Below are 18148 nucleotides of genomic sequence, written 5' to 3'. Positions count from 1 at the left end.
AATTAAAAAACCAAACAGATTGATTTTCTAGAGGAGACGTGTGGGGGAATGATGTGTGTGCATGCGCTTTTCACTTAAATCCATGTGAACTTTTAATTCCATTATTAATATTGTCCCAAGCTTGTGGAGTCACTCTGTGGCAAATCTTTATAGTCAAAGTGAGCTAAACAAGGACTAGATCCTTCATGAGCACACCCGGAAATGGATTAGTTTAATCTATTTTTAATTAATGGCAATAAAACAAGGTCTGTGGAATGAGATTGACTGAAACTCCTTCTAGAGCCAAATGCTACGTGTAACTGGAACATAAAATTTATAGGGCATAAGATTTTAGACTATATAACACACCATTGTTAAACCTCAGATCAAAGCAAAGGGGGCTGCAACTTCCTTCTAAGACAGGGAGAAATAAACTTTCCTCGTGTATCTTGCTTGGTTTGGTCCATGCATCATTTTTATCCTTTTAAAAATTATTTTCCTGTTTAATCCAAGGGAAAGTATGAATACTTTTGGCTTACTACAAAATCGCACTCAGCACAGCGGGCCCAGTCCAGAAAACTGAGCACCACAAAAGGCTGCCCCACATCTGAGGCAGTTGTCATGGCTGGAGAGTCAAAGCCTCTTGCAATACCAATGAGTTCTTGGAAAGGGTGGAAGGAGGGCAGGGGTGGGAAACCTCTAGACCAGCCTTTCCCAACCAGTGTGCCTCCAGATGTTGTTGGACCACAACTCCCATCAGCCTCAGCTAGCATTGTCAATGGTCAGGAAAGATGGTACTTGTGGTCCAACAACATCTGGAGGCACACTGTTTGGGAAAGGCTGCTCTAGCCCTCCAGCTATTGCTGGACTCCAAATCCCATCAGCCCCAACAAGCATGGCCAATCGTCAGGAATGATGGGAGTTGTAGTCCAGTAACATCTGGAGGGTTCTCCACCCCTGGCATGGGGGAAAGAGAGCATCTGGTCTTGGTTCATCTGTCTCAGCCCCACCACCACACTCGCATTTAATTATTTGAGCCCCAATCAGTACTGATCTGAGGAAGGGAGCTGCTGAGATTGCATCTCTCCATATCAGCTACCCTGGTGGTGTGTTGGACAGGGTGGGTGGTAATTATCTGTTTCACCCTTCAGTCATCCATATCACCGTCACTGAAGCAAATCCTTTTTTGTGCACACAGACTGCTCTCACTGCGGTGGGGTAAATAAGTGACCCTGCAGCTTGAAAACCCAAAAGGTGGTGAATGCATTTGGTTCTGCTTTTGCTCTGAGAGAATGAAGAAAAGTCTACACTGAGCGATTAATTCCTAAAAAAACAAGGGTCTAGGTCTCAACCTGCCTAAAGGTCAACGCCCCTGGATCTGCAAGCCCTGTCTGTTAATCCTAGCTGTGCATGGCAGAGCTATGTTTACTTACTGGTGGGCAAACACATTTTGCACTTCTCCAATACGTTGTTCTTTATTATGACTGCAGGTGTTCAGAGGCCGAAACCTGGCACTGAAGACTAGTTTTGGGGCTGAGCATCCAGGTCCTGGAACTGAGCCCTGATGATTCCTGACTCAGATTAAATCTTACTGTTGTTGGTTTCCCCCACCACCTCCACCTGTTTTTAGGGGAACTTCTTTCAGAACATTGGCTCCATCACCCTGTTTTCTGTGATTGGGACAGCAATTTCAGCGTTCATTGTCGGCGGAGGAATTTACTTTTTGGGTCAGGTGAGAGTACCTGCGTGCATGGGGCTTGGTGTGGTGTGAAATACCGGGCTGCTATGGGGGCTGGGTTCTTTAAAACACATGCAGGGGTGTGGGGAGAAATGGCTGAAGACACCAAACCTTGTGGAACTCGAAAGGCTGGCAGACGTGAGTCTCTCACACACAACTGACAAACCTCCTTAAAGGATTTGTTTCAATATAGTATCAGGGCATCATGACAGTCTGGAGGCCTGTGTCTTTGGCTGTTTTTTATCAACTAGGGCAGCGGAATGTCAGAACCAACCCTCAGAATTCCACATTCCCTTTTAGACTGACTGTTGCATCTTATCTGGATCATAGTGTGCTTGGTAATCTTGACCTTGGAGTAGGGCCAGGCAGAAAGACATGGGGGATTCAGTAACAAGAGACCTGTACCTATCAACAGGAAGACGACAATGACGACAAGGGAGAAATAGCCAAAAGTGCTGAGGAATCTCTATTTAGAAATATATTTATTTTTGGAATATACACACACATTCACATACACATCTCAGCAAATTTTAGAATTATTCTATTGCATATTAGAATATTTCCCTTTCATTTCCTCCAGAGGGGGAAAAACAATCCCAAAACATACCAATCCCATATTCCCTCTTTTCTGGGCTTTCAGAAATACGCTCAACATCTTACCCCTTCCATATTACAGATACTCTGCTTTTCATTCTGACCATGTTGTTGGGATTTTACATGAGAAAATAACAGCGGGTAATATCCAGTGCAAGTCATACTCGGAATGGACCCGTTGAATTCTACTGTTCCTCTGTCTTGTGATGCAATAGCAGCTACTATATTCTGAGCTACAGAGAATTGTAATAAATCCCAGTGCAAGGAGGAGAAGGCAGAGAGTTTGCACTGGGGAACTCTCTCCTAATTAATTACATGACAGCAGAGACTGAATTCTTACCTAGCATAATGGTTCATTCAACCCTGCCCAAGACTATGCTATCCCAGAGGGCCATTGTACACAGAGCAGAAAGGCAGACCTTACAGAAGTGTGCTCAGTTGTCTTTACAAGGAAGCCATTGTAGGCCACCTTCTCATACCACTTTCACATTGTGTTCTTTGACGGCTTATTTATTTACTTTTTTGTTCGCAAATCATCATCATCACCACCACCACCACCACCACCACAATAGCCTTTCTGACATTTAGCCATGCAGGGCAATGTACAAAATACAGCTGCAACATACACTCACATTTTACACATTAATTAAAACCAGTCATTGTAATAATGTCATATGTAAGTCTATAATGTGGTAAAAAGGCAGCAGCATTCAGCATCTATGGCAAGGGTACCCAATGTGGTATCCTCCAGATGTTGTGGACCTCCAGCTCTCACCAGCCTCAGCAAGTATGGCCAATGGCCAGGAATGATGGGAGCTGGAGTCCAAAGCTCTCTGGAGGGCACCATGTTGGTTACCTTTGGTCTGTGGGGATCCAGCGCTGGCTGGAATGTAAGGTTGCAGTGTTTGTGCTTAATGTTCCATGTAGTATCTTGAGACCTGTGTGCATTTTGCGTATGGCTGCAACATTTATTTGCTTGATTTATGAAAAACTTAGGTTGACTAAAAAGGCACCGTGATTCACTGAGCAGAAAGAGAAAAGGAAGGGCAGCAGTAAAAAATAAAAACTTGGATGACTTTAATAGACAAATTCATGGAGCTTTGGCTATCAGTGGCTGCTAGCTGTGATGCAGAGCTTGGAAAAGTTACTTTTTTGAACTACAACCCCCATCAGCCCAATCCAGTGGCCATGCTGGCTGGGGCTGATGGGAGTTGTAGTTCAAAAAAGTAACTTTTCCAAGCTCTGCTGTGATGGCTATGCTCTGCCTCCATGGTCGGAGGCAGTATGCTTCTGAATAGCAGTTGCTGGAAACCACAGGAGGGGAGAGTATTCTTGTACTCAGGTCTTGCTTGAGGGCTTCCCATAGGAATCTTGTTGACCATTCAGATGGTCAGTGAGTTAATCGGAACTTTAATTAAGAACTTTAATTAACTTTAATTAAGAATTAAGAACTTTCATCATGATAATATAGGTTTTTTTAACAGTGGCAATATGTATTTTACTGGGGATCTTTTGCATTTCTTATATTGTATTACAATTTGATTTCTATGGAATTCAGAATGTAATACAATAAAATACAATATAAGTAGGGCAGGTGCTAGGCATAAGGGGGCCCTCAGGGACTCCCCCATGTAGCTGGTGCAGGCTTGAGTAAGCCCAGCTGCCCTGTTTCCTGCATTGTCACATTAGTGTGCTAGTGCACTGCGTGCGCACATCTTCACACACGCTGACATGGCAACATGGGAGACTAGGTGTCTAGGCCTATTTAAGCCCACACCATCTGCATCGGGAGGTATTGTCTGGGAGTGTGGAGCTCCACAATCCGTGCAGGCGTAGGGTTGCAGGGTGTGATTTGCGGCCTGGGGTACGGAGTTGACAAGCACTGCAAATCACACCCCACAACCCAACACTGGTGTGGATCACAGAGTGGGAGATCTACCCTCCCAGGGTCCTTCTAAGCCCCAGCAGTCCTCAGACCCATGCCCCACTTGGCCAACTGCTGGAGCTGCGCCTGAATATAAGAAATAAAAGAAGTAATAAAAGTACAATTAAAAGTCATGCAGTATCTAACACCGCTCATTACAATTGCAAGGGGGGGACCATTAAGTCGTGCACCAAGACCCTCAGCAATTTTCAAGTGGTCCATTGGGGAAAAAGATTTTGGAACCACTGCAATACTGCATTTAAATCTTGCATTTACCCAGGCATGTTCCCCTATGAGACGAATAGCAGCTTCAGGAGAGGGGATTTAGTTCAGAAAAACTATATAGGTAAAAGGCTCAAACCCCCTACCCTCGTGCTGTGATCCACATATCCTGCACCTTCACCCCGTGCCTGCTTTTTTTTAGAAGGAAACACCAGATCTAATCATAGATCTCTTACATCTCGTTTAGTTTGGTTCTAAATGTGCCCACACACCACACACTTTTGGCATCCTGTAATTTTTCCTTCCTTGCAGTCAGCAGGTGATCAGGCCTTTGTTTCCCACCGGCAATCTTTATTTGGTCTTCTGATTCACCTCAGTAAAACATCTGTTGGCCACCTTATTCTCCAGGTGCTTCTAGGTGAACCAGTGTCTCTTTCTCTCATGGTGTGACACCGATGTAAAGCAGTCTGCTGCTTACCTTATTTTACACAATGTGCTGTTAATTACTCTAGGGCAGGCATGGGGAACCTCAGGCCTGGTGGCTAAACAATTCCCTGTAGGCCTCTGTATCTGCCGCCCTCTGCAGGCCATACCTCTCACTGCCCCCTCCCTGTGCCTACATCAAGTGTTTCTGCTTGGCTGGAATGTGTACAGTAGGGCCCTACTCATACAGCGGGTTATGTTCCAGACCGCCGCTATAAAGCGAAAACTGCTGTAAAGCAGAACCCATTGAACAGAATGGTGCACGATGCCCGAAAACCACCGTAAAAGCGGAACAAGCACCGTATGAGTGGGGCTTTAGTCTAATTGCATCTAACTGAGACCATTGTATTAGCGAATCGCTATAAAGCGGGGCCCTACTGTACTTCAATAGTGATAATGCCTCTTGCTTGCCTAGATGGAGGGCTCTGTCTGTAGTCTCTCTGTGTGTATAGAAACCTCTGGCTCTTGCATTGTTCACTTTTGTCACATCTCTTGCTCCACCCACTCTTGCCTCTGACCACATCCACTTCTTGAATCACATCCACTTCTTGCATCTGGGCCTTCCCACCACTGCCATGCAGTCTTCTAGGGGTCCTCTAAGGGTTAAAATAACATTAGTTAGTAGCCTCTAATGCAGGAATGGGGAACCTGTGGCTCCCCAGATGTTGCTGGACTACATGTCTCTTTTGTAGAATGAGAATACAGGTTTTTTTAAAAAAACTATTATTTTTAAAGACTTTTCTGTTTTTCTCATTTTCTTCTAGGCTGATGTAATTTATAAACTCAACATGACTGACAGGTAAGCTTTTTGCAAAATCTGTTTAATTATATGTTGTTCGTCCAAAAGATTCTCCAAAATGCTGCACAGAGTGCAGTGACTGCATTTCTGATTGATACCTCTTGATGACATAATTGGTTCTTATTTGAAGGTGGTTAACAGATCCTTGTTACTGGGTACCTGGCTACTTCTAACACAGCCAATTCCGTGATTATGTAATGCTTAACTAGGGTTAATGTGGACATTTGTACCATGGAGGACAGGAGATGTGGAGAAAGAGAACATTCTGTAGAGTGTTTCCAGACTATTAACTGTGGTTAAGAAGTCACCCTAGTCCCATCTGCACTGCTTCATTCTCTATTAATTGTAACCTGTTGGCTTGTTAGATGGTTGTGAGAAAGCTATTTTTGATGGCTTAATAGTGACGCTTTATGTCTAAAGAGAAGTGGCAAGTGTAACAATTGCACACTGTGACTAGTGTTTATTTGGGGTGGACAGCTAAATAGCAGTGAATACTGTTCCATTAGGGCAAATGGGGCATTGCCCCACCAACCACAGTCTACCCTCATCCAACTCCCACATGCCTGCCTTGTTACTACAGCCAAACAAGGGCTAGGACTGTCCATGAATTTCTTCCTCCTTAGTTTCAGTGTTGCCCTCGTAGAACGCAGCAGGGAGGAGGATGGGGACAAAACTAGAATTAGTTGGCTCTGCCTATCATTGGTTCAAGCTCCACCAACTGTTGGTCTCCCTGCTTTCCACCGTACAGTCCCAATGGGCACCAACACCCACTGCTAAATACAAGGGAAATTTGTTCAAAAACATGCATGCTTGCAAAAAACAGAAGTGCAACAGTTATGCTTTTGCTGAGAAATCTGAAACAATATGCAAGCTAAAAGCAGATCTAAATCATTTTTCAAATTAATTAAATTGGTGAGATGTCTACTGGTTTACACTCAGATTTGGCCAGTTGCTGGGTAGCAGTTTTCCAGCTTCTTCTTTCTTAACCTTTCCTTTAACACTTAAAGTTAGATTTATTGCATGTAGTATGTTTATAATCTTCGTTCTGAATTAGTAATGTGGTAAAACTCAGTGCAAAGGCATCCACAAAAAAATTGTTCTGGTAACAGTTTATCTCACTTAACAAATTGATGAAAAGGAGTCTTTAAAAAGGGAATGATCACTTAGGCTGCAATCCAATATATGTCTACTCAGAAGTAAGCTAGGACTTACTCCCAGGTAAGTGCATATTGGATAGCAGCCTTAGTCTTGGTAACAACTGGCTTCCTATATGAAAAGTCACTCCTATTAAAACAGATTTTTTTTAAAAAAGAAATCTATTCATGCATCTTAGGATTGTTCAGCGATGCTCACTATCATGTGCACAATAGCATTTAATTGTTCAAAAAGGATGCTGATGTGTTTATTTTGTTTTTGTACAGCTTTGCTTTTGGTTCCCTGATCTCTGCTGTCGACCCAGTAGCTACTATTGCTATCTTTAATGCTCTTAACGTGGATCCTGTGCTTAACATGTTGGTCTTTGGGGAAAGTATTCTCAATGATGCAGTCTCAATTGTCTTGACAAAGTAAGTACATCCGTATAGTCAAAAAAGCCCCGCAGCATTTTAATTGCTGCTTTCATTTGGACACAGACCTGTCCAAGGCAGGAGTGGAGAACCCTTTTCATCCCAAGGGTCACATCCCCTTCTGGGCAACCATCTGTGGGCCACATGCCAGTGGTGGGCATGGCCAGAGGCAAAAGTAGGCAGAGAAATTAATGTGAATTTTACCTTTGCACAGTAGGCTGGTTTCTACACGTAGTCGCACACCCCTCTCTATTCTCCATCCAGGCAACTAAGAGGCATGATCAAGGGTTCAAGGAAATATTAAAGCCAGGCAAAAACACACCAGGAGGGCGCAAAGCTGAGCTGCTGAAGGGTGTAGCCTGGGGAGCATCCTGAGGTTTCCCACCCTTGGTGGAAGAGGTGCTTTACCCTTTTTTAAAAACACAAAGCATAAGGCTGAGAAATGTCCATAATGTGCAGCGATGCTTCTTGGGCATCTGTGATTTCTGGCTGCAGCTTCTTGCGAACTGTACACTGCTGTCAGACATGTTTTGCCTCCAAATAACATTAGAAATAGCCCTATTGTGTTGCGCTGCCAGTTCCTCTTAATATGCTGAAGTGCCATTTCTCAAGATGATCCACAAAAACACAAAATATTTATAAGGACACTGCATAAGGTCAGATATTTGTATTCAGCATTCTGAGAATCTTAGCTCTCTCTCTCTCTCTCTCTCTCTCTCTCTCTCTCTCTCTGTGTGTGTGTGTGTGTGTGTGTGTTTAAAGTTTCTAGCCCTTAAGAATCTGTGTGAAAGTAATGCAGCTTAGCACCCATAGTCTCCAAAGATTGTGAGAAGGAGCCTGAACTGGATTTCTGGGGTCAGAGCCAGGGCTTTAGTGACTTGCATAACTTTTTGCTCGCCATTACAATTAGCAGAGCCAGTGTGGTGTAGCACTTAGAGTGTTGGACTATGACCTAGGAGACCAGGGTTCAAATCCCCACACAGCCATGAAGCTCACTGGGTGACCTTGGGCCAGTCACTGCCTCTCAGCCTCAGAGGAAGGCAATGGTAAACCACCTCTGAATACTGCTTACCAGGAAAACCCTATTCATAGGGTTGCCATGAGTTGCAATCAACCTGAAGGCAGTCCGTTTCCTTTTCACAATTAGCAGAATACATGATGAAAAATAAGCAAATATATGTGAATTTGGTCAACTTCCATAATTTCTACAGGTTGCAAAATTCATCTGATTTAAACTGAACACAGCTCTGGTTATTATAACCAAGTGAGATCTCCTCTGCTAAAGGGGATCTGTCTGTTCCTAAACTCATAGAATAGCTATATTCCACTGATTAGTTTGATGCAGTAAATGAGCACATCAGACCCTAAAGAAAAGCTCTGCATAGATGTTCCCCAAGTGTACTTGTGATTGTGGTCTGAAACTTTGCTCCTCTTTCCGAAGACCCCACCCTTCCAATTTTTATTTACAGTAGGGCCCCACTCATATGGCAGGTTAGGTTCCAGACCCTCGCCGAAAAGCAAAAATTGCCAAAAAGTGGAACATAGCCCATCCAGAAAGAGAGAGAGCGAGCGAAGCCTGCTGCTGCGCCGACGCGATCAGCTGTAGCGCGGGGAGCTTCAGGGGCCAAGCATTGTCAGGGAATGTGGTGGCTGGAGCTCCCCATACTACAGCTGATAGATCAGCTGTAGCGCGCGATCAGCTGTAGCACATGATCAGCTGTAGCGCGGGGAGCTCCAGCCGCCATGCTCCAGCTGACAGCGCTTGGCCCCTGAAGCTCCCCGCGCTACAGCTGATCGTGTGCTACAGCTGATTGCGGCCCTACAGCTGATCACGCCACTGCTCCCAGGGGAGGAGAAGAAGGGGGCAGAGGATGGGCTTGCGCCGTATTGGAATGCCGACAAGCAGGGTGCCGAAAAGTGGGGCCCTACTGTATTCTAGGTACCTTCTCACTTAGCTGTCCTTGTGTAAGTAGAGGGCACTTTTTCCCTTCCATATTCTCACAATCCTTGATGATCACAGGAAAGAGCACCTTGTTTTTGTGCAGATATATTTTCCAAGGAGGCAGGAACTATTCCAACATTGTACCTCTCTCTCCCCTGCCCCCTTTCTTTGCTGGTGCACTCATAAAAGTGCACCATCTCTTTGCTGATGGAAGGATTTCATTTTTTTTTTTTTGCTGCTTCCTGGCTTATTTTGTACCATTGCTAAGAGCAGCACAAAAGCGAGGCTAGATTTCCAAGCATATATATATATATATTTAGCAGAGTTGTGTTTAACCTTGAGGGGGATTGCACCAATGCTTATATCTTTTGACATTCCACTTGTTCTTTCACAGTAAAAGCATTTTAAGAGCAGTTTTGACAAAGAAATAGAGGTTGTTGGTTTTGTTTTTTTAATTGTGTGGTGCTTACAAGTTCTAAGGTTCAAATGTGTAACCTTCTTGGTTGTTGTTTTAAAAAAATTGTTCCCAGCACAGCAGAAGGTTTGACAAGAGAACATACGTCAGATGTAAGTGGATGGCAAACCTTTCTGCAAGCCCTGGGTTACTTTCTGAAGATGTTCTTTGGTTCTGCAGCACTGGGGACTCTGACTGGCCTTATTTCTGCATTAATATCCTTTGCTTTTAGGTAAAGTCATGCAGATGCATAAACGAGTTTGCTTTTCCATTTTAATAACGGCCCTCAATCATGTTTTGTAGAGATATTATCTTTTTTTAAAAAAAAACAGAACGCCCTTTTGTTGGCTTTAAATTTCCTCTTCTCTGTTTTGTTTTTAATTGCGGCAGTGCTGATGGGCAACAATTCCTTGCATGAAGCCACTGCATTTGTACACAGGTCTCATTAAGGCATAAGCTACCGTATAATCACTCATTGTACATGCTAATGGTTGTAAAATATGCTAATTGTTTGCTGTAGTCCTAATGCATTAATTCCATTTTCAGTAATGGGTTCTTTTGTTAGCATATGCTCCAGTTTTTATATGTATAAAACACCCAATAAACAAATTAAGAATTCCCCCACCTATCCATCTTGGGTGGGTGGGCTTAGAGCTGAATGCTGAAATTGGCATATTGTACCAAGGGTTGTGCCAGCAGAAGGGAAGCTCACACAACAGATCTTCCCCTCCCCAGAATATAAGAAGAGCCCTGCTAGATCAGGCCAAAGGTCCACCTGGTCCAGCATCCTGTTCTCACAAGTGGCCAACCAGATGCCCATGGGAAGCTGGCAAGCAGGACGCCGTCTCTCCTGCAGCCCACAGTGCTCTGGGAAAAGCTCTCCAGAGTTCAGCAGGACTTACCAAATATTGTAAAAGGCTGCAGCTAGAGAGGAGCATCACCCAAAATTGCTCCACTAGTGTAAGATTCTTCTGCCTAATTTAGGGCAATTCCTTCCCTTCCATGTCAGCCTCGTCTAACTCAGCTCACAATGTTTAATGTCTCCCCCTGACCCTCTGGAGAGGCTTTTTGGGTGTCCAGGGGACTGGGGGGGAGCAGAGGGGAAGGGAAAGATTCATTGTGTCTTCTGCTTATAGAACATTGGATACAATTTATTTATTATTTGATTTATATCCTGCCCTTCCTCCCAGCAGGAGCCCAGGGCAGCATCAAAATCAAAAAAGTATGTTCAGCAGTCAAAAAAGTATGTTCAGCTGGTTGGATCTGATTCTCATTCAGTATGGATTTATGTAAAACTGATTCTCCTGATTTGTCTTTACACATTTGATGAGCCCATCCGCTAGGGCTGTAGCTCGAGTTACAGAGTTTGTGTCTCCTTTCTGCTGACATAATCTTGCATAAGCAGCCATTTGTAATGGTGCTTGACAAACTGACTTCATCTTACAAAGTCAGAAAGTGCAGGTGGCATGTAATTCAAAGTCGCTGAGCAGTTTCAAAAGATTTCTGGAGAAAAAATGGCAAATAAGCTGCCAGTTTCAGAATAGTGCATTACACGTGTAAAGGCGGAGTATTTTTATACAAATAAATGAATAAAGAAATAGTTATGTTTTTTAAAAAAGAAAACCACAATATTATTTTATTTATTTATGTATTTATATATTTATTGCATTTGTATACCGCCCCATAGCCGAAGCTCTCTGGGCAGTTTACAACAATTAAAAACATTAAAAACAAATATACAAATTTAAAAACACATTTTTAAAAAGCAATTAAAAAACACATGCTATTAGCCAGTGAATCTTTTTCACTTCATTCCTAATGCAAGCACTGAATCAGGTTGTTTATAAAATTAAACCTTTGTAAAATAACCTTTCATCTTTTGATTATTGCTGGTTAATCATTGAAGGAGGTGAGCAGCTCAGTGTCCCTTCTATTAAATTCTTCCCTTTCAAAGGTTCTACCTTTGCTCTGGAGCATTATAATTCATTAAGGCAAAGGCAACATATTATTTGTTAGGATAATAATGCTTATATTGTTTGTGAAGAACAGATATTTCTACGTCACAGACTTTCTTTTGTTCGTTCTTTCTTTCAATCTTTCCACCGTTTTTATACTACCCTTCATCCAATTGATTCCAGAGCACTGTGCAAGGTTAAAAATATAGGGTGATAGCCTGCTAAGCCATACTCCGAATAGACCCATTGAAATTAAGGTGCAACTTCTTGTTTACAGCTCATGGTTAGTGAGAAGGGGGATGGAGCTTGTCCACAAGTCCCAGTTTGGACAACGCAGTACGTCAAAGCTTGGCTTAGCTCAGCCCACCATGATAGCAAAAATGGTCTGGGAGAGGAGCAAAGTGGCTGCAAGCTCCTCTCCAGGAGCCTGGACATTAGTGCAATGTCGCTAAGCCAGGATTCAGCCTAGCCTGTTGTGCAGGCCTTTATATGCAGACTAAACCTGTCCTGCTTCTTAGCTAATTTCTTCCTTAGAGCATCCATACATGGCAGGAACACAGTGTCTGTTGTTCCACCTGAAACTGTCAGGGGCAATACTGTAGTGGCAAATTCGGAAGTGCAGGGTTCCATCATGATAGTCACAGCTGCGCCCCCTCACAGACACGCCCCCTTTCCACTTTCTCTCCTCTCCCTTGCTCTCCATATCATCTCTTGAGTCCACACTCCACTACAACAGACATCCCTAGGAGCCAATCAGCATGAAAGGGGAGGCTGTGTGTTAGCTACTGAGAAGAGTCTTCTCAGTGGCTGAATCACCACCTTTCACTTTGATTGGCTCCAATCAGCATAAAAGGACCAAAGCTCTTCTCAGCGGCTAACACGCCCCTTTCATGATGATTGTCTCGTACTTGGGGATGTGGCTGGGACCCTGCTTCCCAAAAAAGTAAAGGGACTGTGACCCCATGCAACCCTGGATGACTGCCACCTTAGTCAGAGGTAGCCAATGTGGTGCGTTCCAGATGGTTGTGGACTACAACTCCCATGATCCTTCATCATTGGCCATGTTGTGATGGGAGTTGGACAGTAATATCTAGAGGGCATCACATTGCGTGCCTCTGTATGCTATGCAGTATGTAGAGAAGAATACAAGAACTCTGCTCTGAGCAGAATGCTGCTGTGTCTATGGCTCACAGACATTGGTTCAACATGGGACTTCCATGCCCTCTTGTCCTGCTCCAGTGACAAATAACCGTTTTTCTAATTATCTGAATTTTCTGCTCCCTTCTTTGTATTTTGCTTAACTATTTGATATTAACGTGCTGAAGCATATTGATTTACGGAAAACTCCTTCCCTGGAGTTTGGCATGATGATCATCTTTGCTTATCTTCCCTATGGACTTGCAGAAGGTATTTCTCTCTCAGGTAAGTTGGAAAACAAATAAGCCCAAAGCCACTGAGACTGTCAGAAAGATTTGCAGTCTGTTGGGATTTGTCAGAACTTTCTGCTTCTTTGGTGTATTTCTTCTCCACAACTCTCTGTGAGGGCTGAAACACCCGTGGGCACTCACGTTTGCGCTCCAAAGTCTTTGGTATCTTATAAGGAGAGAGGATTAATTCTACTCCCCAAGATTAGATATTGCCTCTGCTTTGTTGCATCCAAACAAAAAAGGTGTTACAGTACTTCAGGTAGTAGCTTGGGCTGATGTTTTGAGGGGGAGATCCACAATGGGGCCAATGCACAGTTTTGGGTCAGTGCAAGACTTTGTCCTTCCCCAGTGTCCTAGGGTCGAAAGTAATATCTAACCCAAAGCAATGCCAGGTTTATTTGTGCCCTTGAACCAGTAGTGGCTGATGCCCACCGGGACTGGGAAGGCAGAAGGCTGGGAGTAGGTGGAGCCTGAACCAATGACGGGCAGAGTCAGCTAATTCTGGTTTTTTGTTGTCCTTCTCCCTGCTGGGCACTACAAGGGCAACACTAACAGTGAGGGAGGAAGAAGCTGACAGGCAGTGCTACCCTTGCATTGGTTGTAGGCAAGAAGGCAGGCAGGTGGGAGCTGGCTGAGGGTAGACTGAGGTTGGTAGGGCAATTGGGGGTAGTCATCCAGGGTTGCAGGGGGAGAGTCACAGACCCCTTACTTTTTTTGGAAGCAGGGTCCCTATGTATGAGCCAATCATTTTGAAAGGGGAGCGTGTTATCAATTGAGAAGAGTTCTTGTCCTTTCATGCTGATTGGAGCCAATCAGAGTGAAAGGAGGTGAGTCAGCCACTGAGAAGACTCTTCTCAGTAGCTAACACACAGCCTCCCCTTTCATGCTGATTGGCTCCTAGGGACGTCTGATGTAGTGGAGTGTGGACTCGGAGATGACGTGGAGCGCAAGAGAGAAGGGAAAGTGGGAAAGCGGGTGTAGCTGTGAAGGGGTGTGGCATGACTATCACGAAGGGACCCTGCACTTCCGAATTTGCCACTACACTACTGCCCCATTTTCCTTAATGGAGCAGTCTCTGTTGACTAATTAGCTAGTCTCGGTTTGAAAGAGAGGGGATGAATGGCGGGTTTAGCGAGATCTCAGATAATATAAACCTGCTGTTGCATTGAGATACTTTTGCCCAGGGAGGGGGAACAATGTGGAGTGGATACTCAGACCATACATTCTGGGTAGGAAAAGGACATTTGAATAAGACCTATGTGTCATATTAACTTTAAGTTCAGATAGTAAAATCAAGCATCTGTTCTCAATGGAATTCATCTTTATAGAAGGAAAAGAAGAGAAGGATTGAATATTTGATACTGAAAGATCGAAGCCTGATTCATAGTTAAATCTAACATTTTTTGCCAGTGCGGCAAATTTAACCAGTGCGATTTTAGTACTAATGCTAATGCTACTTTAGCACCAACAGGGCTACTTTAGGAACCCAAATCCTGTTTTCAGAGTCCAATATAATGGAATACTGGAACCTAATATCCTGTTTTTACCACTAATTATACCCCCTCCAAAAGATATTCCATTAACAGATGGAAGGAAATGCATGTTTTACTATAATGAAAAATAAGTGTGTTGACTAGTAAGGAACACAAATACAGCTCTGACCATTTATCTAAAGCCTCTGGGATGATGTGGCTTGATATAAGCCTATTTACATTTATTATAATCACTTTAGAAGGGTGAAAGATTACAATCAAATAGTGATGGTTTCAGCACTTAGCACTTAGCAGTAGCCGCCTACCAAGTGGCAATAAAGGCAGGAAAGAAGGCTTTCTTTGCTGCCTCTATTGCGTCTGCGGAGTGCTGTCCCAGGAGGCTGTTCCAGGTGGTTCGAAGCCTGGTCGGTCCAGTTGCCCAGGAACCCTTGGAACAGTCAAAGGCCTCCTGTGACATATTAGCAAAGCACTTCGCTGATAAAATCGAACACTTACGGAGCTCGATCCCATGCGCCGTGGATACAGTGGATGAACCAGAGTTGGCCAGTTGCATACCGGTAAGTTGGGATCGGTTTCAGCTTCTCCCTTCTGAGGATGTGGACAAGGTGCTCTCGACTGTGAAGCCTACCACTTGCCTAACTGATCCTTGCCCATCATGGCTCCTTATGAGCTGCAGAGAGAAACTGGGCAACGGGATTAAAGCGGTGGTAAACGCATCCTTGAGAGAGGGTGTGATGCCATCAACCTTCAAGGAGGCAATTGTAAAGCCCATCTTGAAGAAGTCCTCCTTGGATCCCCAAGTTTTCAATAACTTTCGCCCAGTTTCGAACTTACCATTCTTGGGCAAGGTCATTGAGCGAGTGGTGGCCAACCAGTTGTCGACACACTTGGATGAAACGGATTACTTGGATCCATACCAATCGGGTTTCAGGACTGGTCACGGAACTGAAACAGCCTTGGTCGCTCTGGTAGATGATATGAGGAGGGCATTAGATAGGGGAGAATTCACCTTTCTTGTCCTCCTCGATCTCTCAGCGGCTTTTGATACTGTTGACCACAGTATCCTTTTACATCGCCTGGAGGGATTGGGAATTGGAGACACTGTATTACAGTGGCTCCGCTCCTTTCTCTCCGATAGGTACCAACAGGTAGCATTGGGGGAGGAGGCTTCAGACCCTTGGCCTCTCAATTGTGGTGTGCCACAGGGTTCTATCCTCTCTCCCATGCTATTTAACATTTATATGAAGCCGCTAGGGACAATCATTAGGAGATTTGGGCTGCAGTGTCACCAATATGCGGATGACACTCAGCTCTATCTCTCGTTTAAATCTTCACCAGAGTTGGCTGTGGAGACCTTGTCCAAGTGCCTGGAATCTGTGAGTGGATGGATGGGAAGGAACAAGCTGAAGTTGAACCCCGATAAAACCGAGGTGCTACTCGTGGGGGACAAGAGAAGACTGGGAGATGTTGACCTGAAGTTCAGTGGGGTGAGTCTACCTCTGAAGGACCAGGTCCGCAGCCTTGGGGTTGTACTTGATTCTAGGCTGTCCATGGAGGCTCAGATTTTGGCAGTGAGCCGGGCAGCCTGGTATCAACTACACCTCTTACCAAGACTGCAACCTTACCTTCCTGTCCATCAGCTCCCACCGGTAGTACATGCCCTGGTCACCTCTCGTTTGGATTACTGTAATGCGCTCTACGTGGGGTTACCCTTGAAAACGACCCGGAAACTACAACTTATACAAAATGTGGCGGCTCGACTACTTACGGATAGTCGCCGCCGGGATCACATCACACCAGTGTTGTTCGATCTACACTGGCTTCCAGTTGTTTTCCGGGCCCAATTCAAGGTGTTGGTATTAACCTTTAAATCCCTATACGGTCTCGGCCCAGTTTATCTAAAGGAGCGCCTTCAACGCCACCAATTATGCCGCCCGACTCGATCAGCCATACAGGGCCTTCTCTCAATCCCGCCAACAAAAACAGCCAGATTGGCGGGAACTAGAGAGAGGGCATTCTCAGTGGCGGCCCCCACTCTCTGGAACTCCTTCCCACAAGACCTACAGCACGCCTCTTCCCTAAATGTATTCCGTAAAGCCTTAAAGACCTGGCTCTTTCAACAGGCCTTTGGGATCTCCGGGGAGGGTTAATTGTTATGACTGAAATGCCTCTTACCCTGCATTAGTGCTATTGTTGCTGCTGTATCGTTTTTATATTGTATTATTGTATTTTATCATATTGTGTTTTAACTGTTTACATGTACGTCGCCTAGAGTGGCCATTGGCCAGATAGGCGACACAGAAATTAAATAATAGTAGTAGTAATAATAATAATAATAATAATAATAATAATAATACTTAGGATTTGAAACTTTCTCCCACATTCTTTCTGTGGATACTTAAGAGAATTTCCACTTGATTTGCCACAAATACATTTATGTTCTATGGAAACATGCCTCTCACTAATTGCAAACTTCAGAGCTTGAAATCCATTCTGTCTTACATGTAACAGGGCATCTTATTCCCTCCCTTTCTGGTTGTTCCTTTATGATTTCTTGAGAGATATGATGAAATCTGATAACAGCCGCACAAAGAATCTAACACTTTGCAACTGATAATTTGCATCCAGGCAGACTTCCACAGAAAGAAGCTTTTTTGACAGCCACCTCCATTCCACTAAGGATGGCAACACTTGTGTATTTGCACACACAAATTAGAGCGGATTTTAACGCTCTTCCCCAGTCCTGAAACAACCCCGAGAATCCAGTGTTGACCCTTTTATAGCAGCGCGTCCCCGATGAAATCTGGGAAGCTGTAGAACTATTAATAATTAGACATTTGGAGCCATTCAGTGATTTAATAAATACTTGATGGAATGTTAGGAATTACATTAGACACATCGAGTTATTATATAACTGAGCATTTTTAAAAAAATCAGCCATGGGATTACGGCAACTTTGAGGTTTACTGAGCCTGTCAGCTACTATCAGATCACTATCTGTGTTCTAATACTGCAGAGGCACGACTGCTTCCCCTTTTCCTGTGTCTTTAGTTCAGTCCTGGCATAGTGTCACATACAAAGTTTTTCATTGCCTTTGTGGAAGAACTTGTACATCTGAATGAATTTCTACAGCACCTGGCATATTCTGGCCAAGTGGAATTTGGTGGCATGTCAAGCGTGATCTCACTTTCACTGATACTACACAAGGGGCTTCAGTACCTTGGACAGCTCCTTAAAAATTTGGACTAAAACCTGGAGCGGATTCCTGTGCCCAACTGACATGGAACCACCAGCCACTAGTGTGCTACACACTGTCATTTCAGCAGCAGAAAACATCTCAGTCCCCTTCCTCCAGCTCTGTGAATAGGATACATAGAGACTTTGAACCAGTGGGCTTAGAGTATTGGTTTTTAAACCATTGTCCAGGATCTTTGGTGTCCTTTCAGATGGCGTCCAAGACCACAATAGAAACAATAGAAAACATGCCAGAGAACCATGGGTTGTGTTCAGCATAGCACTAAGGAGATGATTCTGTCAGCACAAGCATATCTGTTTGCCCAATGGAACAATTCC

At 44.2% G+C, this 18148-nt stretch overlaps 1 protein-coding gene across 5 annotated transcripts in view; it reads left to right on the top strand.

Moving 5' to 3' along the window:
* The window catches only part of SLC9A8 (solute carrier family 9 member A8), a 117682-nt gene that overhangs the window by 76034 nt on the left and 23500 nt on the right, over window positions 1–18148 (top strand). For all 5 annotated transcript variants that reach the window (XM_061631330.1, XM_061631331.1, XM_061631332.1 and 2 more), the window contains 5 exons: window positions 1610–1711; window positions 5705–5739; window positions 7161–7304; window positions 9777–9915; window positions 12972–13077. In XM_061631330.1, coding sequence (XP_061487314.1) covers window positions 1610–1711; window positions 5705–5739; window positions 7161–7304; window positions 9777–9915; window positions 12972–13077 — 526 coding nt within the window. The remainder of the gene's footprint in view (window positions 1–1609; window positions 1712–5704; window positions 5740–7160; window positions 7305–9776; window positions 9916–12971; window positions 13078–18148) is intronic.

The sequence above is a fragment of the Rhineura floridana genome, chromosome 6 (assembly GCF_030035675.1).
Source record: "Rhineura floridana isolate rRhiFlo1 chromosome 6, rRhiFlo1.hap2, whole genome shotgun sequence".
In the NCBI taxonomy this organism is placed as follows: Eukaryota; Metazoa; Chordata; class Lepidosauria; order Squamata; family Rhineuridae; genus Rhineura; species Rhineura floridana.
Note: the sequence above shows the minus strand (reverse complement) of the source record. Positions and strands in the feature narration are given on the sequence as shown.